The 21,618-nt window shown below is 45.4% G+C and overlaps 1 protein-coding gene across 3 annotated transcripts in view; it reads right to left on the bottom strand.

Moving 5' to 3' along the window:
* The window catches only part of Optn (optineurin), a 48,029-nt gene extending 27,760 nt beyond the window's left edge, over positions 1 to 20,269 (bottom strand). Inside the window, exons 1-5 of one of the 3 annotated variants that reach the window (XM_021156007.3) lie at positions 20,099 to 20,269; positions 15,404 to 15,483; positions 11,283 to 11,459; positions 9,699 to 9,901; positions 858 to 1,070 (exon numbers count right to left, since the gene is read on the bottom strand). In XM_021156007.3, coding sequence (XP_021011666.1) covers positions 858 to 1,070; positions 9,699 to 9,901; positions 11,283 to 11,448 — 582 coding nt within the window. In that variant the 5' untranslated portion in view covers positions 11,449 to 11,459; positions 15,404 to 15,483; positions 20,099 to 20,269. Of the gene's footprint in view, positions 1 to 857; positions 1,071 to 9,698; positions 9,902 to 11,282; positions 11,460 to 15,403; positions 15,484 to 19,697; positions 19,791 to 20,098 lie in introns of those variants that run through there. The other 2 variants (XM_021156006.3, XM_029473608.2) reach the window with 2 other exon arrangements.
* Between the last annotated feature and the right edge of the window lie 1,349 nt (positions 20,270 to 21,618).

The raw sequence follows: 21,618 nt of genomic DNA, 5'->3' as shown, positions 1-21,618 counted from the left end.
ATGGAGATATAACCAGCTCACAGATCCGGTCAGTCTGGTCTCAGCCTCTTGTTCCCTAACACAGCCTGCTCTCAGCCTCTTGTTCCCTAACAAGTCAGTACTGCAGGCAAGTTTATAATGGCAGCTGGCTTGGCAAAAAACCGGAATCGGCACTTTAGCTCCGTTACATTCTTACTCCTCATTATTTGGCTTAGCTGTGCTGACAGCAAACCCTGGTAATTGTTTTCTGTGGGCCCCTGGAGGCTTTGAAGCCTGCTTCCTGTGTCCAATTTGCAAGCAACCACTCTCAGCAATTAAGCCACACAGCCAGTCCATCTTATGACTGAGACGTTATTTACTATTACTATTTGTGTGTGTGTGGGAGTGTGTGGGGGTGTGGGGGTGCTTGTGCCATGGAGCAGGTGCAAGGCCAGGTGACAAACCCTGGGAAGTCAGTGAGCCTCTTTTTCCCCTTTGTGTGAGTTCCAGAGCCCAGGCTTAGGTGGTAAACACCTTCTCCTGCTACACCATCCTTTCAGGCCCTCTCAGCTTTCAATTTAATTATTTAATTATTTACATTCCAGATGTTGACCCCCTCCCATCCCCCCTCCCCTTTGCCTCTGAGAGGGTGCTCCCCTCCCCCCCCCCTTATTGTTTATTACCACGCCTCCTCACTAGACTTTGGAATGAGTCTATTAAACACAGTTAAACGCAGTTTTAGGGCTGGTGAGGTGGCTCAGAGTTAAGACACTTGTCCCCGTTATACTGGAATCTCACTATTTGGATCAGCTGTGTCGACACAACACGTTCAGGTGTTGTGTTTCATTCTAGAGGGGGCTTGGACATTTGCTTCATAGAAAAAGAACCACAATTCTTACAGTCATCCTGATCTCAACGAAGGAGTCTTCCGAGGAGCCGCCGGAGTTGAGTTTGAGCTGCAGTTCTGAGACGATGCCCAACAGGTCTGCCTTTTCAGCCCGAAGGCGCATCACCTGGATCTTCAAATGCTCCACTTCCTGCTCCACCTGGGTCTTCAGCTTTTCCACTTCCTCCTCCAAGGCTCTGGGATACCTGCAGCCACCTGTGAGGTCCTGGGAAGACCAGGAATGAGGCATGAGGCGAATACAAAAATCAAACGGAAGGTTTGGCTAGTAAACTTGATGGCCAAGCATCACAGACAGCGAGTGCTGTGCGCGCACTCTCTCTCTTTCCTCTTTCTCAAAGCAGGATATCATGTAGTCCAGGGTTGACCTTGAATTTACAGCTGAGGACAGCACTACCTCTACCTCCCAACTGCTGGTATTATCAACATGCGCCACTGACCCCACTTTATTTTTGTATGTTATGTGGGTCTGCTCATGGTAATCATGTGCCAAGGCAGAGGAAAACAACCTTGGGAGGGAGTCGCTCTTCAGGTGCCATCCACCTAGTCTACCTTTTCTGGTTTTGTTTTAGTTTGGAGACAGGGTCTCCTATTGGCTAGGGACTTGCCAGTGAGCCCAGGAACCTGCTTGTTTTTGCAACCCCTGCACTGGGGTTATACACACACACACACACACACACACACACGTCACCACGCCTGGCCTTTTCATGTATGTTCTGGAGATTAAACTCAGAGCCTCAGCAGTTCCTTGGCCAAGCCACATCTCCAGCCCCATGCCTGTTTTTAGAAAAGGCAATTTTCTAACATCTTTGTCTGCTACGCTGTAAGTAGAAGGTTTTCCTTGTTGTTTAACAACTTATTTTGATACACTATATAAGAACGAGAATGTTGGGGCTAGTGATACAGCCCAGTATTAGCTTGTCTCAAGTGTGTTCAACCCACAGAGCCATACATACCAGAAAGAAACTCAGAATAACTTAATGACAAGAAAGAAAGGCTTCGACCACATGCTGGGACGATGTTAAAATCATAAAAAGAACCAACCAGACTTTGACAATGGTAGACTCAGACACTATAGTTCAAAATTCCAGAAAACAGGAACAAGAGCTGTTAGAACTCAGCCTCCACCCTTTCTCTCCCCCACCCCCACCCACAGTCTCCATGTCTCCCACACTCATTTATGCAGCCAGGAGCCAGAGCACCAAGAACGCCATGTGGCTCAGTAGTGGCAAGATAAGGAAAGGTCTGCAGCCATCCCAGCACACCAGCTGCTGGCTGCTCTAACCTTGCCAGTGCTATAAATTGGTAAAAGTAGGGGCTGGAGAGATGGTTCGTGGTTAAGAGCACTGACTGCTCTTCCAGAGGACCTGAGTTCAATTCCCAGCAACTACATGGTGGCTCACAACCATCTGTAAAGGGATGCCCTCTTCTGGTGTGCCTGACTACAGCAACAGTGTACTCATATAAATAAAATAAATAAATTTTAGAAAAAAAAATTGATAAAAGTACATCTGGGAGGGAGAAGACGACAAAAATCTCAAAGACTGAATTTCAGCCTATACAAGATCAGTAATGCACGTTAAGTAGCATTGCATATCTGTGAGGTATAAACACATGTGCTGCATATCCGTGAAATATAAACACGTGTGCTGCATATCCGTGAAGTATAAACACGTGTGCTGCGTATCTGTGAAGTATAAACACATGTGTTGGGTTCACCGTCTTCTAATGACCACATTGACAGCATGGGGGAACAAGCCTGTTTGGGCAGGGTGCTTTTTTTTCTGGGGCATAGGGAGGACAGACCTGTCTGCAGCATTCACAGATCACTAGAGGTGTGAGCCTAGCGCTCTCTAAGGTACCCGCCTCAGTCTTCTTGGGTCAGAAGGAAAGCATGGCAGCACATTGTCCATGGTCTCTTCAGTGACCGCCCAGGCCTCCCTCGTTTCCTCTCCAGGAAACCTCAATTCCTCAACGTACAAGATGCCGTGCTTCACTCCCCTTTTCAAAGGTCAAATGCAAATACTCAGGAGAAACAAACTTCGAATGCAGTTTCTCTCTCTCTCTCTCTTGCAGTTTCTCTCTCTCTCTCTCTCTCTCTCTCTCGCAGTTTCTCTCTCTCTCTCTCTCTCTCTCTCTCTCTCTCTCTCTCACACACACACACACACACACACACACACACTTGTTTTTTGAGTTAGTCTCTTTCTATGTAGTCCAGGCTGGCCAACTCAGGCAGTAGCTTGGGCTATACTTGACTTCATGATCCTCCTGCCTTAGCCTGAGTCCTGGAATTATAAGAAGTATACCTGGGTCACACTCACTTAAATTTCAGACAAGATTTTAAAGAAAAGTCTTAATTCTCCTCGGGAATTAATACCATAATTAAACACCATCTACAAATTCTCTAAATAAGTCATTTAAATATGTGAATCCAAACTTGTACTCACCATGCTGAATTGAGTTGGTTGGTTTTGTTTTGTTTTGTTTTGGTTTTTCGAGACAGGGTTTCTCTGTGTAGCCTTGGCTGTCCTGGAACTCACTCTGTAGACCAGGCTGGCCTTGAACTCAGAAATCCACCTGCCTCTGCCTCCCAAGTGCTGGGATTAAAGGTGTGTGCCACTACGCCTGGCTCTTTTTTAGTTTTGTTTTTTTTTTTTTTTTTTTTTTTTTTTGTTTTTTTCTGAACTGAGTTTTAACCTTTCCGTTTCTCTGCGCCTTCTTTGACCACGGACCATGTGGTCCACAAAATATTAAAAAACGAGCCTGACAATCAGTGACGCCACTGGGTTAATGATCTCGTTTGTGAATTAGCCCTAGCCAGGAAACCAGCAAGGTTCCAATGAACATGAAGTCAGGCTACAAGGAAAGGCAGAGTCCCACGAGATAGCATTCAGCAACGGCTCAGGTGAAAGGAACAAGCCCGAGGGTGGAGGCAGTGGTGCATGTCTTTAATCCCAGCCCTTGGGAGGCAGTGATAGGTGAGTCTCTGAGTTCAAGGTCATCTTGGGCAAGGCTTGGTCTAGGATAGCCAGGGCTATGCAGAGAGACCCTGTCTCAAAAACCTAAACAAACAAACAAACAAGCAAAATTACAGTACAGCATGGAGTCCATTTTAGCTTGAACCAGGAAGTACACTTGGCAAGGAACACCAAAGACTTTGCTTTATCAGGACTCTTCACCCTTCACCTCTCTATTTTCCAGAATTTGTACAGCCTTCTTGTTGTTGTTTGTTCAGTGCTAGAGATTGGACCAAGGATCTGTGTGTGCCAGGCAAGTCTACCCCTGAGCTACACCCTGACCCTAGCATAAATGTATTGCTTTTGTGTATGTGTGTGGTATATACCTGTGACACACGTGTGCAGGTGTATGTGTGGTGTATACCTATGACATGTATGTGCAGGTGTATGTGTGTGGTATATACCTGTGACACATGTGTGCAGGTGTATGTGTGTGTGTGTGTGTGGTATATACCTGTGACATGTGTGTGCAGGTGTATGTGTGTGGTATATACCTGTGACACATGTGTGCAGGTGTATGTGTATGTGTGGTATATACCTGTGACATGTGTGTGCAGGTGTATGTGTGTGGTATATGCCTGTGACACATGTGTGCAGGTATATGTGTGTGTGTGGTATATACCTGTGACACACATGTGCAGGTGTATGTTGTGTGTGTGGTATATACCTGTGACATGTGTGTGCAGGTGTATGTGTATGGTATATACCTGTGACATGTGTGTGCAGGTGTATGTATGTGTGTGGTGTATACCTGTGACACATGTGTGCAGGTGTATGTGTGTGTGGTATATACCTGTGACATGTGTGTGCAGGTGTATGTGTGTGTGTGGTATATACCTGTGACATGTGTGTGCAGGTGTATGTGTGTGGTATATACCTGTGGCATGTGTGTGCAGGTGTATGTGTGGTATATACCTGTGACACATGTGTGCAGGTGTATGTGTGTGGTACATACCTGTGACACGTGTGCAGGTGCTCTTGCCTATGCCGGGGAGAGTCTTTATCCAGCGTGGGTTACAAATTCACATTGCCATACCTGTCTTTTGTTTTGTTTTTATTGTTTTTATTTAAGACAGAGCCTTGCTATGTAGCCCGGGTTGACCTAGAACTCATTACATAGACCAGGTTGGACTGGAACTTGTGGCATATCTCCTGCTGAGCCTCCTGGGTACTGGGATCACAGCTATGTATCCGTTCACTACACACTAGTGTAGTCCTAGAATGGAATGTTAGGTAGTAAACTTAAAAACAAACAAGCAAACAAACAACCCTGGCATCCAGATGTGGTGGTTCATACCTTTAATCCTATCACTTAGGAGGCAGAGGCAGGTAATCTTTGAGTCCAAGGCCACCCTGGTCTACAGAGCAAGTTCTGGCACAGCCTATGCCACACAGAGAAACCTTGTCTTGACAAATAAACCAACAAATAAAACTAAAACCAAAACCCCAAACTGGATGGCTCTAGGTAGGGTCCCATCTGCACTATCTGGAAAGAACAGTTATAAACCTCACCTCATAACCTAAGGGTTGTGTTGGCCCCAGTCAGTACAGCCAAAGCCTTACACATTTCGTTCCTCTCCACAGAGATCATACAGGATTCTTAAAACTTCAACCAGTCTTTCAGCAAAGCCCACTTCTCAAATCATGTAACACATCAGCCAGTTGGAAGGTTCTGATCTAAGAGTAAGATTCTGCAGCCTTTGGGAAAACTCAGGCTAATGGTAGGCCAGCTTGGGTTACACAGTATGGTCGTGGGAAAGAGAGGGGGGTGGGGAGGGAAGAGGAAAGGAGGTCAGAGAGAGTAACTGGCATTTGAGATTAATCCAATCACTGACAAGAAAAACAACAACAACAACAACATGCCCTTATAAATTAGTCTTAATTTCTTAATTTCCCTTGTCTACTATCTCCTAATTCTTCTGCCACAACTAAGTATGCCTAAGCACACCAACAATTATATTTCACACCCACACGCATCCACACACACCCCTGTAAGTGCCATAAGGCTATTCCCAGGTAAGAATGGATACACCGATCCATGGCAAAGGCTGATTTAGGTGTTGTACGTGAATGAACTCAGTTCTCATACTCACTCAATAAATGAGGAACAAGGAGTAAGCAGTTAGAGCAGAGCCCAACCAGGAAGCCTCAGAGCCAGGGTTTAATACAGGCCTTGGGCTCCACTACCCCACCTGGTTTCTTAATCTCCACTGTGGGTAGGCAGTTGAGTGTGAGCTTATGAAGGCCCAACTCTGCTGGGCGGTAAAGACAGAAACCTAGGGTAGAGCCAAATACAACCGGCCAAAAAGAAAAACAGGAAAAGGCAATGAAAATATCCCTAATGATAGGCGGCTCTACTCACAGATTGGTGCCTAACCCAACTGTCAGCACAGAGGCTTTTCAGAGACGCACAAACATTAGGCAGAGCTCAGGGCACCCCACAGAAGAGGGAAAGAAGAAAGGATTATAGGAGCCAGAGGTGTCAAGGACACCAGGAGAACACAGCCCACAGAATCAACTAAGCAGGGCTCAGAGGGGCTCACAGAACATGCATGGGTCTGTGCTAGGTTGCCAGGTTTTCTGTATCCATGCTGTGGTAGTTTAGCTTATTGTTTGTTTTTCGGTGAGACTCCTAACAGTGGAAGTGGGGGTGTCTCTGATTCTTGCCTGCTCTTGAGACCCTTGCCCTCCTACTGGGTTGGCTTGTATAGTCTTGATATGGGGGTTGTTCTTAATTTCATTGCACTTTGTTATGCTGTGTTTGGTTGATGTCCCTGGGAGGTCTGCTCTTTTCTGAAGGGAAATGCAGGTGCAGTGGATCTGGGGGAGAAGGGGAAAGGGAGAGGGGCTCGAAGGAGTGGAGGGAGTGGAGGCTGGGGTCAGGATATATTGTATGAGAAAAGGATGAATAAGTTAATTTAAAAAATAGTCTACACCATAGTTGGTAGAAGGGAAGGAAACAGCTTTCCACAAGGGTCTGAAGGCCTGGGATAGAAGGCCGTGATATTAGAATCTCACACTATTGGGTTAATTTTGTCTTCCTAAATCACAAGGATCTCCTAGTAACCTGTGGGAAATCATGAATCCAGTTATGTGGCCTTCTAAGAGAACTCTCTACATTCTCCTTCATCTTACTATCGGTGTTCTCCATCGTTCGCACTAAAACCAACATGGTGCATCTCTCCGATCCTTATCTGGACTCCTCTGTTAGTATCCACCCACTCTGAGCTATTTCAACTCCATTGTTAGAGCATTGAGATCTAGCCCTTTGAGATCTAGCCACTGGCCTCATGGGATACAGCTCCTTTGTCTTTTCATGTACTTATTTCATTGGTCTGAAGATGGGCCAATTGAGGTGGCTAATCTTGACTGTCAATCTGATTAAATAAAGATATGCCTGAGAGAGCTGCAAATCTGGCCTGTACAGCCAGACCCTACGTCAGCTAAAAGCTTCCCGTGGGTGGGGCTGGGAGAAAGGCTCCATTGATGAAGCACCCTCTGTGCAAGTGCCTGAGTCCCATGTCCAGCATCTGTATAAAACTTCCAGATGCAGGGGTGCACGCTGCAGAGGTGCGCGCTTGTAATCCAAGGCTAGAGAAGTGAGGGCAAGGGGACCCTGGGGCTTAGTTGGTGAGCTTCAGGCCAGTAAAAGAGTCTGTCTCAAAGGAGAAATGGGCTGCAGAGATGGCTCAGTGGTTCCGGAGGTCCTGAGTTCAATTCAATTCCCAGCAACCACATGGTGGCTCACAACCATCTGTAATGGGAATGGGATGCCCTCTTCTGGTGTGTCTGAAGACAGCAACAGTGTACTCACATATATGGAATAAATAAATAAATCTTTTTAAAAAAAAAAGGAGAAGGCTAGCCTTCTTGAGGATGACAGCTGAGGTTGTCCTGTGGCTTCTATCTCTCTCTTTCTCTCTTTCTCTTCTCTCTCTCTCTCTTTCTCTCTCTCTCTCACACACACACACATGACTGATACAATGTTTCAATGTTTTCTAAGTAGCTTTTTATGCTTTAAGTTATTCTATATAATTTCTTTTCCATTACTTTGTTTGCTTTACTTTGTTTCCATTTTTATCCATTTACAGAAAAGAGAGATTAACAAAATTCAGAGTAAATTCTCAAGAAAAATCATTAGTATCTGAAACACAGCCATCCTCCATCCTCCGAAGGGTTAGTGTGAGGCTTGGAAGGAAATGGCTAAGTGTCACCTAGATGAACCACCCGGGGCCTTGGAGGACCAGCTGGGAGCAAGTGTTCTCTGCTTTGTCCTTTGCTAATGTCTCTGACTGCAGTATCAGGGGTCAAACAATTTCCCAGGACCTTTGGGTCAACCAAATGTGACCATTTTCCTCTTTAACTGTGCACAGCAGCCTGCAATCAGTGTCGTATATCTGACACGGCACTGCTGAACCAGTCTTCTGAAGCAAACTATAAAGGGAATAATCACTACTTAAAGGATAGCATGGCAAAAAGGCGAACATCCCAAGGCACACTGTAAAATCTAAGTTTATGTCAAGGATATAAAACTAAAAACTAGCAACCGGTGGTTCAAGGCAAAGGTCCACCTACCATTTTTAATGAATATGAAACACTGATTAATAACATGAATAGTTTTAGTTTTAGTTTTGGTTTTTTGAGACAGTGAGACTCATACTACCCAGCCTGGCCTGGAACTTGCTATGTAGTTCAGACTGGCTTTGGACTCTCCAGCCACCTGCCTCAGTCTTTATCTGTTTGTGGGTATGTGCACATGTGAAGGTGCACACGCATGTGGGTGTGTATTATGGAGGCCAGAGATTGACACTGGGTGTCTCCTTAGATCACTGTCCATCTTTTTTTTTTAAAAAACAAGGTCTCTCTCTCTCTCTCTCTCTCTCTCTCTCTCTCTGAACCTGGAGCCCATTGATCCCGCTAGCTGGCCAACAAATTTCAGGCATCTGCTTATCTTGGCCCCTAGTGCTGAATTTACAGATATGCATCCCTGAATCTAGATATTAAACAAGTGTCAGAGAGCAGGCCTTAAGGATTGCATGGCAAGCAATCTCCTCAGCTAGGAGCATCTCTTCAGCTCTGCCCTTCTAAATATCGTCCCCAACAGAGATTACACGTGACCCAGCCCGTGTTTCCAGCAAACCCACACTGCTTCCAAGACCGTGTAAAACACCAGTCCAGCCTGAACCAGGGAACTTGGTGATCTGACAGTCCAGACTAAGATTTTCCTTCTGTTGTGTAATAGTTTCCTCCCAGATAGAAACATTCCTTCCTGCAGGAAAGCAAAGGACTCAAAACACCTGCAGGAAGTCCCTGAAACTGACCAGAATTACTAGAGGTCCCTCCCAGCCACAGTAACAAATAAAAAAAGCTGAGAGTCCCCCTTAGAGGGAAGAAAGCTGAACTATAAAGACAGTGAGAAAAAAAAAAAAGTACAAAGAAGAAGATGAGAGGAAGCAAGTTGCCTGAAAGAAGCAGAAACCAGGAGAGCCTCTTAGAAGAGGTTTAGACCTAGAAAGGACACTCCAACCTGTTGAGCTGCCTCCAGGCTGTGCAGTGAGCTCACCCATGCTGGGGTGGGCCTTGGTGATGCATCTGTCTTTGGGTCATTTCTGCTTCTGTAAGTGACCATTCACTGATACTCCCCCATAAGTAGCCCGAATAAAATTAGTTTACCAAGTGGGACGTTGATGGGCTCTTTACTTTGGTCTGTTGTGGGATCCCTCTGGGTGAGTAGACAAGTATGTGTCCCCACAAAAAGGTTTGTTGCACAGCAGCTGTATGTAGTCAGGAAATAAACCCACAGCGGATCATGTACTCACTTCAAATGGCTTTTCTGATTTCTCTTTGAATTTTCCAAGCTCTTCCTTCAGCCTCTCATTTTCATGAGTCAGGGCCTTAAGGCGCTCCTTAACCTCTTTGCTTTGCATCTCAAACAACAGGCGCTCTTCCTTCTGCTTCTCTGTCCAGGCGGACAGCTCCTCAAATCGCCCTTTCATAGCTTGATTATTTAGCTTCATGGCTTCTGTTTGGGGTTCAGAGAGAGGGAGTCACCCACCAGGGAATGGATGGAATCTCATGAATCAGCCCCCCCCCCCCCGCCCCCGGCCATTTCAATACCCTGGGTCTCTGGATCTAAACATGCCTGGGTGGCCTGGGATGGGTATGTCAGCATAAATAAATAAATAAATAAATAAATAAATAAATAAATAAAAGACCATAGTGATGTGAGCAGAGTTTGCTAAAAAAACTAGAACAGTGCTGCTAGTCCTTAGATGTCATGAGAAAGACCAGGCATGGTGGCTCATGACTACTCCCAACACTAGGGAGGCAAGAGGTAGGAAATGAGTTCGTGGTCAGTCTCTGCTACATAATGAGCTACAGGCCATGTGGGTCTATATGAGACAGTGTCTCAAAACAACAAAACCTCCCAAATAAAAACCAATTGAGATATAAAGTCCTGTTAATGACTAGAAATCTAAGAGACTGAGGGAGGTCCTATCATTCATTGATTACAAAGTTTAATGATTAGCCATGCCTTGAGATGGCAGAATATAACCCCTCCCCTGAAAGAAAGTTTCACTATGTCTGAAGTCTAGGAGGGTCTTGAATTTGCTATGTAGCACATGGTAGCACTGAACTTAGAATGCCCCTGCTACTTGGAATCTGTTTTGGAGCTAGGATACAGCCCTGCACCATCAAGTCTACCTCCTCAGAATGCTTTCTACAGTAGGTCCTCTAGACTTCCTTTTTAAAAAAAAAGATTTATTTATTTATTTTATGTACATGAGTACACTGTAGCTGTACAGATGGTTGTGAGCCATCGTGTGGTTCCTGGGAATTGAACTCAGGGCCTCTGCTCACTCTGGGGTCCTGCTTGCTCTGGGGCCCCGTTCATTCAGGCCCAAAGATTTTATTTATTGTTATATGTGAGTACACTGTAGCTATCTTCAGACACACCAGAAGAGGATGGTTGTGAGCCACCATGTGGTTGAACTCCTGGGATTTGAACTCAGGAACTTCGGAAGAGCAGTCTGTGCTCTTAACCACTGAGCCATTTCTTCAACCCTCTATGGTTCCTTTTAAACAGGGGTAAATGTCATTTTCCTATTTCCTAAGATGAAATACTTTTTTTTTTTTTTTTTGGTATGGTGATAAGGATCCATTTTAGATCCTTGCAGATGGATGTTAGGCATGCTCTCTATTATTGACCTTAGCCCCTAAACAGAGTACTTTTAGTCTGATCTGTAACAGACGTAAACAACAAGCCCCCTAAGCCCTGCCCAAAGTATTGCTGTGCTGTTTTTCCCTCTAGGGAAACAAGCTGAGAAAGGCCCTCACTGACAAGGCCTTCAGAAGAGATTGTGTTTCCTGAGTGGAGAGTCCAGATGGACAGTCCAGCTCACCTTTCAGCTGGTGGTTCTCAACCAGGAGTTCCTTCATTTGCTGCAGCAGCTCTTCAGGGGTGAATGTGTCCAGGCTGGGGTGAACCATATTGGAGGGTCCATTTCCTGGGGTCTCACAAGGGCTGTCCCCCTTCTCAGTCAGGCAGCTCAGAGGTTGATGGGACATGGTAACAGGTCCTACGGAAAAGCCATAAGCTAAAAAATATAGCTGTCGCTGGTCTACCCCAGGCCTCTGAAAGGCCCACAATTCTACTAAGAATGAGAGGCAGTAAATCCCAGGGTTGCTGGCTTTCCCTCAGGTTGCACTGGAGCGATGTTCCCTTTAAACATCCAGTTAACGCTGCCCAGCTTCACCAGACCTTGCAAGGAAGGGGTGGACCCAGAGAGGAGGTGGGAAGTACCGACTGCTATAATGAGAGAGAACATCAGCAGCCTTGGTGAAGCGTCACTACTAGATAACCTGAAATCTCTAAGTCCAAATAGCCTTCTTCTGAGGGAATTGTATTGCTTGGAAATTAGAACTCAATAAAGCTACTAAAATATCCATAGTTTATACCTACTGAAAGCTATTAGACCCTGCATATTTTGTATTTATTAAGAGCTATTAAGATCTCCATAGTTTATCTTCGATGAAAAAGGAATGGTTGGTGATGTTTATTTTTGGCCATCCTTAGGCACAGTATTGTGAAAACACGTGTCGTGCAGACATGCCCCTGCCTACCCTGGATCACTGCATGAGGAAGCAGGTGCAGCAGCTTGCCCAAGGCCAGCAGCAGCATACAGCAAGGCTGATCTGCAGACACCATCTTCTAATACACAAAAGGTGTGAGTGAAGCTGTATTTTTATTGAGGCTTTGATATGGTATTCATTGGTGTATACACAAAAGACACTACAGCAGCTTGTTACCTACTGCATATCCTGAAAACACTTCTACTGATATGGCTTTATTTCACAGACATGCCAATGAGAACACAGAAATAAGAATAAATGCCAATCCCACTTCTTTATCACCTAGCACCCAAGCAAACATAGGCAAACAAATTTTAATCTTTACACGTCATGAAAACGATAGATATTCCCATCAGGAATGGCCTTATTCTACAAAGGCAAATTACTGAAGTCCAGAGAGATGACTTAAAAAACATTATTTCTTGGGCCTAGCGAGATGACTCAGTATTTTAAAGCACTCACTCCTCTTTGGCTCCTAGCACCCATGTCAGATGGCTCAAAACTGCCCGTTACCAGCTGCAGGGGATTGGATGTCCTCTTCTGGCCTCCACAGACACACATATACACATGGCATAAACTCACACGGACGCAGACACATAAATCTTTTTTTTTTAAACTTTATCTCTAATAACTATAATTTAAAACAAATCTATGTAACAAATGGTGCTTGCCCCACAACTGTAATGAACTGGTGCTAACTAGTGTCAAAAAAGGCAGGTGGCTTCTTCCTGGGACATGGGTGGCGAGCTCTCCCACTCTCAACAGGAATTGAATTTAGAACATCAGGCATGCTAGTTAAATGCTCCACAACTGAGCCCCAGCCCTGGTCCCCAATCTCATTTCTAACTGGGGAGAAGGCGTTGCTCTCAGACTGCTAGCAGTTCACGATTAAGTGCTTCATGGTTCCATTGTGTTGTAGTCTATTATGGACCCAGTCCCTGTTCTGGAAGGAGGATAAGCATCCTTCCTGCCACACAACCACAATATAACATAAGTGTGCAGGCTTCATGCCCACATATGAAAATAAGACCAGATGCACAGAACGAGAGCTGCTTTCTATGCCTACAGGAGGCGCGATCCTGGGCTCTCTGCGGGTTCTCTAAAGTCAAGCAAGAGTCTGGTGCACTGCTTCTAGACTGAAGAACTTGCAGGTGAATCAAGTGTTACTTAAAGCACCTGGCTAGAAGAAAAGCATCCCAAGAAGCACATAGGAGCATGGTAACGTCAGAGGGAAACACCGACCAGGCATTGCTCACTTGTGCGCCTTGTGTGGATATAGGTTTTACCCAACTGAACTGATTTAAGATGCCATCCCTACACCCTTTCTGGGTAAAGCAGTGTTTCTGACTTTCTATAACATTCACTTTTGCAGCTAAGTATGAACATGCACACTTATTCATTGCCTTAGGAGGCTGGGGCAGGAGGACCACAAGTCTCAGACCATTGCTGGCTACATGTTGTAAACCTGCCCCTGCAAAATCAATGAAGGGAACTGAGGAGATGGTCCAGGGGCTCGAGTGCCCACTGTGCAAGCACAAGGACTGGGGTTTGGATCCCCAGAACCATAAAAAGCCAGGAAGGCATGTTGACTTCTTGTAATCACAGCGTTTGGGAGGCAGAGATGGGATCCTGGGGTAAGCTGGACAGCTACAGTAGTTGGAATTTGTGAGTTCCAGGTACAGTGAATAGATCCTGCCTCAATAAATAAAGTAGACAGCAATCAAGGAAGATGCCTGATGTCAACTTCAGACGTGCACCTAGACATGTATGCCTACACCTAGACATGTATGCCTACATATGCATATACATAAATATAGAAAAAAATCATTAAAAATTTTATTTTTGTACATAATGATATTGGTGACTAGATTTCATAAAAATGGATTCTTTTGAGCAATAGTAAAATTTCCTGAAGTATTTAATCTGAAAAAGCTATAAAACATTTGACAGATTTGTATGTTGGGAAGCAGATGCCAGGGACAGAACCCAGGGACTTATAAATACCAGCAAGTGCTCTAGTGAGCTATACCTACACTCAACATTGTATTTTGATTTTGTTTTTATCTTTGCTTTCATTCTATAGCCCAAGTTATCCTAGAACTCATTATGTAGTGCCAATTGCCCTTGAACTCATGGTGATCCTCCTGCCTCCACATACTGACTGCTGACTGAGATTAAAAGATAAGCCATTATGCCCATCTCAACAGATTTTAAAAATGTAATAGACATCTAGAAAATGTGTTTCGTTCTATCTTATATTCATAAACTAATGTCTCTCAATTTCTATTTTTTTTTTTTGAGACAGAGACTAGCTATGTAGCCCAGGCTAGCCTCAAATTGGTAAACTTCCTGCCTTAGCCTCCTAAGTGCTGGGATAACAGGCATGCCACCACACTTAGGTCCAGCAACAAATTATCTCTTTATGGTTTTATCAAAAGAAAGGGAGGAAGGGAGGGGGAGGAACAGAGCCCAGAAGGACGAAGGAGCAAAGGGAGAAGGAAGGCTCCAGGAATGGGGAGGGAGACTGCTTAGCTGTCTCTGCCCCTTGACCTCCCATCTGCACCTCCCTCAGCCTACAGACTCAGCCACAATAACGCTGGCCATACTCCTAACAGTTCCAGCAATCCTTGTATACCTGCTGCAGGCTGCTCAGATTCTACAAGGACACACAAAACAAAACAAAACAAAACCAGGGCTGTAGACAGTAGAAGGTGATCCTCCTGCCTCCACATGCTGACTGCTGACTAAGATTAAAAGATCTAGGTGAGACAATAGAAGAACAGCCCAGTGTGTGGCCTTGGGAGGTACCTGACTTCCACGGGCTATTTACTGACTCCTCACAGTTCTCAGCTCAATGACTTTTAAAGCATATGCTTAAGCTTCTAGAAAGATCACAGTTCCATGTCCCCGCTTCAACACTCAGTATTCCTCACGCCACCCGCGTCTGTCAGCCCTGCCATCACCCTGATCATTCTTACAAATACATACTCACTTAGTCACAGTGCTGTCAAATGGTGTTAGGAAAATGAATACCATAATTCAAATGTCATGGTGATTAAGAAGTCAGCATATACAGCAAATGTGAACATTCAAATACTACCACCATTTTACTAAAAGCAGTTTCTAGTAATAGTGGAAGTCTCAAAGGACTTTTCAGGATTTTTGAGTGCTCTAAAGGATAACAATATGAAATATCTACTGGTAGACTGTAATAGCAGAATGCTTAAATCTCTAAAGTCTCTAAACACTTTATCTATCTATCTATCTATCTATCTATAGGTACATACACTATTGTCTGCATGTATATGTGTGTCTATGAGAGAGACAGAGAGAGAGAATGCGCATGCATGCATGCACACGCGCGCGCCCGTACACACACACACATACACACCTGCACATGAGCAATCACAAGCATCATGCCTGCAGTCTATGTGGAGTTCTGATGACAGCCTTTCTCTCTCCTTCCACCATCTGGGTTCCAAGGACAGAAATCAGATCATCAAGCTGAGCAGCAAAAGTCTTAACTTGTTAAACCACCTTACTGGTGCCTGAATGTCTGAGTCATTAAGTTCCCCTTGAACTACATTAAACGGAGCAAACAGAGAGATACATATTTATATCTATATATCCCCAGAGCTTATAACTGGAAAGGGGTATTTATTGCAAGGGTCCCCCTAACAACAGTTCCTCATGAAAATCCAACTGATCTGGGTACGAAGTACCATTTCTAGGCAAACATATTTAGTAAGAAGGGGAAGGTGGTACACGCCTATAACCCAGTACTTGGCAAGCTGAGGCAGGAGGACAGCCTTGAGTTTGAGGATAACTTGGGATACATGGTAAGTTCCAGAGCATTGAAGTATACCACTGAAGTATAAGACCATTGAAGTATAAGGCGAGAGAGAGAGACAGACAGACAGACAGACAGACAGACAGAGAGTGTTAGAATGAGATTATCAAGCCAAAAAATTTTAGGCCTGTGTGACCATGCAAGCCTATAATCCCTGCTCTAGGTAGGAAAGCTAGGGTTGCCAGGAGTTCTAGGCCAGCCTGGGGGATACAGCTAACCCAGATTTAGAGTAAACAAACAGAAGATACTTAACAATGGAAGGCAGGATTTGTCAAGATTTCACTAACAAGAAAGACCTAGAACTAGTACCACACAAAGTCAGAAGCCAAAGCTCCAGGTTTTCTTCCCTAGATCTGCTCCCAGAGCCCCTGACCATGTACACCCGTATGTACTCAGGGGTCAAGTAATTAATGACCTGACCTTACAGACATGGGCATAATCTCATTCCTGAGTTGGCCTTAATCCACTCTGACTTCTTATTCACTATAAGAATGTCTGTGTGGTTTCCGGGACACGAGGTTGCATAGAGTAGGCTTAAATGCTTGAGTGATGGGCCACATGAGTCAAGTCCCGCCCCCACTCTCCCCCAGCAGGCACTGTCTCTTCCACTACAGGATGGCTCTGACAGCCAGAAGGCTGTCTGCCTAGCACTGTCTGTCTTAAGCCAACTTCCATCCACTGGACGACGCTGGATGCAAAATGAGCTCAGTCCTTTTTCCCTGATGTAAATGAGTTTTCAGATTTGCAGATGAAATATTACCAGGCTCAATCCTTGCATAGACCAATTAATTTTTTTCTTTTTTAATAGTTATTTTTATTTGTATGAAGGTATGTGTGTTCCCATGTGGGTATGTGAATGTAAATGCAGGTACCCTCAGGTGCCAGAGGCATTAGATTCCCTGGAGCTGAGGCTGCCTGAAGTGGGTACTGGGAACAACAAAACTTAGGTCCTCTGAAGAGCAGAAAGTGTTCTTTTACTGCTGAGCAATCTCATCAGTCCTGGTACATTAGTTTTAAACAATGAAAACCTGTTTCCTAAAGAGAACCGATAGCTGGCTATGGTAAACTGTAGTTTCCATTCACAAAAGGGCTAAAGGAGGCTAGGAAGATGGCTTGCAGGTAAAGGCACTTGAAGTCAAACCTGACCACCTCAGTTTGATGCCTGGGATCCACATGTCAGAAGGACAGAGCTGACTCTCACACGCTGTCCTGAGTCTTCCTCGTAGGTGCCAGGGTATGGTGCATCCACACCCATACTGACAGAATAAGCATATAAATGTAATTAATGGGAGGTTGGGTAGAGTCTGTGACCAGATGACCAAACGCATTGTCTGCTTGGAAAAGAAAGGTGGGAGGCATACACATCTTACTGCTGGAGTAAAAGAAACCTCACTGTTGCTTACTAGGAATGCTACTAGTGAGGCTATGCCATGCCATACATGGAAAATACAGACTTAACCTAGTTTTGAAGGCAGGAGCATGGAAGTAAGGCTTCCTTCTTTCCATCCCCTGTCTCCCAAATCTAAAGTCTGGTCACTTCTTCCTTCAAAGGGGTCCATCTCCCTCCATTCCTAAAGGCTGAAGCTCAGGCTTTTATTTGTCCTATGATTGGCAATGTTCACCTCTCGCCTATTTTGTCTACAGCTCTGTCCCCAGTATTGCGACACACACAAGAAAACAAATTGCCAGGTCCTTGTTGAGTGAGTTTTAGGCATTCCTCACTCTCCATTTCGAGCCCACTGCTGTAGAGGTTTATGACAGGAACATATTTGTATTTATTTTCAGGTTCTAGGCTTACTTATCGATACACATCAATGGCACCTACTATCACAAAGCCACAAATACCACATCAAAGGGCTCACAGTCCCATGCACTCTTCACCTCTGTGTCCTTGCCTCTTCAGTGCCCTCTGTCTGGGCGCGGTCTGGCTCATGCCCATGGGAGAATTTCCAAGTCCATCTCAGGGACGACATTTTGTGGAGAAGCCATGCTTTTGAGCGCCTAAGAACCATTTGTATTTCCAGTGCCTCAGCTCTCCTAGTAATTACTGCCAGTCTTCTACCATCTACTTTCTCTCTGTCTTTTTCTTACTAGAGACTGGCACACAGCAGCCTCTGGGTTAATGTTGAAATGACAAACACAACTTACTGAGGTCTCTTTAACGCCTGTAAAACGCTCTCTACTGTGCGAGCACAAACTGCACATATTAGGACTGTTATGAGTTTCCTGCGGTTCTATGATGTTCACATCCAGATTCTTGAAGGCATCGTTTAAAACTTATTTTTAAAATCAGGTTCTGGGCTTACTTAGCCATAGATATCAATGTCAATGTTTTTCTCTACCACGGCAAAGAATCTGGATATATCTATATCTATATTCTATTATTTTCTTATCATACACATGCCAAATCAGAAGCAAGAAAAGCTTTAATAAATTTAATTAAGAAAAATAGATTTTGGAAGGCATTGTGGGACACACCTTTGATCTCAGCACTTGAGGGGAAGAAGCAAAGTAGATCTCTGTGAGTTCAAGGTCAGCTTGGTCTATGAAATGAGTTTCAGACCAACCAGGTAGACATAGTGAGACCCCTTCTCAAAATCAAAACAAAACAGATTTTACAGGTCAGAGAGATGACTTGGTGGGTAAAGGCTCTTCCTGCCAAATCTGATATCCTGAGTTGAACCCATGGATCTCTCAAAGACTTCCCCTGTGGTCCCTGTGGCACGTGCATACAAGCACCAACACCCTCTCACATAAACACACAGAAATAATAAATATAATAAAATTTAAAGGGCTTAATTTCTTTTCTTTTGGATTTTGATTTTACAGAAAATCCAAAGAATTCATCAACATGCTAAGGCTCTATAACAAAACTACAGGCAAGCAGATTGCAGATTTTGGGATGAGTAAGTACAGTTCATGGCCAAAAAAAAGTATAGGCTACTTAAATTCGGGAGCTCAATAATAATCAGGAGGAAAGTCATACCAACTCCTTTCAAGACTGAGGTGAGACTGAATCTCTCTCTCTCTCTCTCTCTCTCTCTCTCTCTCGATCTCACACTCGCTCTTTCTCTCCTACCCCACACAATTTACAGGCCGGTTGTAAAAACTGTAGCTACTTTCATGGTGTTACACACTATATAAAGTACTGCTCAAACCAGCTCACTATAAACAGATCAAATACACTCGCGATCCACAGTGAAACTTCCCTCGTCCAATCAAGTCCAAGGCAGTCTCTGGCAGTGGCCTCTGCTCTGTCCAGATCTACCCCATTATCAGCCTTGGGGCGATAGGCTCCTAACTTCTCTCCTTAAGTCAAAAGAGCAAAGTGGCTGCTTTGGGTCAAAGGGCAGCTTTGGATTCAGTTCTGAAAGCGCAAGTGACCCAATACTGCCTGCCTTATGTGATTTTCTTGAGGTTCTCCATAAGATTTGCCATTTCAACCTTAAATACTTCAGGCATACATTCCTACACAGGAGTCCTGACCCTGCAGGCCAGATCAGGTGCTGGGTTTCATTTCCCTCTGAGGCTTGATTACTGCCTCCAATTTACACATTGCCCGTGGTAAAAACAACTCCTTCAAACTTCTCAGCTTTTTAAAATTCATTCTTATTATCTCACATTCCCCCCTCCACCCGCCCCCGTCTCTTTCTGTGACCCCCCACTCCCCACCCCCATGAGTGTATATACATGCATGGATATAGCACACTCTCCCAGATAGACCCAATAGTTAATGTACCCTTCTGTAAGCCTGTCACTTTGGCAAGGGGTCTCTCTATTCCTCACTGTTCCTGGGCGACCTCATTCAAACTACCTTCATTCCTTGCGACGGTACCTTAATCACTTCCTCCTTAAAATGAACTGACTGCTTGCTCAATCACTCTCAACCTGGGACGTCACCTTCAAACCACCTCGATGACTTGAACTGGAAGTCACCTGCGGCAGCCGAGACTGTTATACTATCCCGGTGAAAGAGGGGTGTCCTCTGGGGTGGCCGTCACTCCCCACCCCCACCTCCATCCCCGCTGCCCTGTCACTCTAGGTCAGGGTCTGCCTGGGCCTCGGAAGCCTTCTTAGGACAGCCGTCCTACAGGAGGGCCGCCCCAGCTTCGTCACCCTTCCCGCGGCAGGCTCCGGAAGACCGCGACAGCGAGAACCGCTGCCAGGATGGAGTGGAGTCCTCTGGGGAGAGTCGCCGCGCTCAGTCAGCGCCCGCCACCCCCCGGCCCGGCTCACCGGCCACAGGGATCCTCTCCTCTTAGGTCACTGCTTCGTTGGTATTTTGTCCCAAAGCTCTGGATGCCGACGCCCGCCAGGGACCAGCCGGGGGGCGGCGACCGGGCAGCTGGACGGTGACGCGCGGCCTCGCGACCCGCCAGGCGCCGCTCAGCTGACCGCAGCGCCCGCTCCCGCCCTAGCCAAGAAATTTCCCAGACCACGCCCACTCAGCCACGCCCCTGAAACCACGCCCAACGCCCCGCCCCGCCCCGCTGTAGCTCTTCCTGAGCCCCGGGGTCGGTCTCCGCGGTTCATTAGGGATGGAGCCTCTTTTGGAGGCTTTAATTAAAAACCAAAGAAGAAAAGAAAGAAAGACAATGCAAAATGTGTTTGAGTTCTTGTTCTCCCAGATCCATTAACATATAGCTGCATCAGATGATCCAGGCAGGTGAGATTGAGGGATTGATTCGGATTACACTCAGAAAGCAGTCTTAACTGTGTCCGTGTTTTACCATACCGGAGGATGCCTGTACTTAGACTAGAATGCAAAGCTAGAAAATAATAGAGAAACCTCCTAGTTTGCATCCCCAGCCCCTGGGCATCAGCAAGGTGGCATCACAGGACACAGATGGCATTTGATCGGAAGGGTGAGCTGCGGGCAAAGCGTTGCCTTGACAACCAGACCCCAGTGAAAGGTAACTAGGTAGAAACTCCGGCTAGCTCCTGGGTGGCTCAGAAGACAGCATGAGATTAGGTTTTGTGCTCAAGGTCAAAGAGATGTCATAACCAGGGAAGAATTTTGATTACTGATGAAAGGAGAGATAAGGAACACATAGTTGTGATTGCATGTGCACCTGCACACCGGTTGGAAGGAGAGGTCGGGATCTTCACCGACACAGCAAGAGACAGCTCAACCCAGCTCACCTAATTGCATAGACCGGATCACCTGTTGTCTGTTCCAAGACTTGCTCTCAAATGTTAACCCTAAAGCTGGACAGAGAAGGTTTGAAAAGCTGTGTTGGGGGCGGGGCGGGGGGATGGGGGCTTGTAATTTTTATGATAGTCTCCACAACCAACACAGAAGATTTCTGTGAACCCTTGTCATGCCTCTCTACTACCACCTAGTTGTATTTGCAGGGGATATTGGCCAAATGTCCTTTCATTCTACTGAGTTCTGACACCATGTCCCTGAATGTGGTGGCAGGTCCCACGGGTAAGAATGCCACCCTGCAGATCTCACTGAGCCTTCCAATGCCAACGGGAAGCCCCAGGCTGTTTTTCCTGAGCCTCTGACCCATCAGCCTGCTGTACATTGGGGTTTGCAGAATGTCCTTGTTGGGCTTTACTAATTTGCCATGCAGGTCACAGAACTCAAGGAAACAGTTATGTTTAATAGCTTATTATAAAAATGTATTTTTAAAAGATTTATTTATTTATTATATGTAAGTACAATGTAGCATTCTTCAGATACCCCAGAAGAGGGAATCAGATCTCATCACAGATGGTTGTGAACCACCATGTGGTTGCTGGAATTTGAA

This window comes from Mus caroli, unplaced genomic scaffold (genome assembly GCF_978045245.1).
Source record: "Mus caroli unplaced genomic scaffold, Mus_caroli_1 scaffold_2, whole genome shotgun sequence".
NCBI lineage: Eukaryota > Metazoa > Chordata > Mammalia > Rodentia > Muridae > Mus > Mus caroli.
Note: the sequence above shows the minus strand (reverse complement) of the source record. Positions and strands in the feature narration are given on the sequence as shown.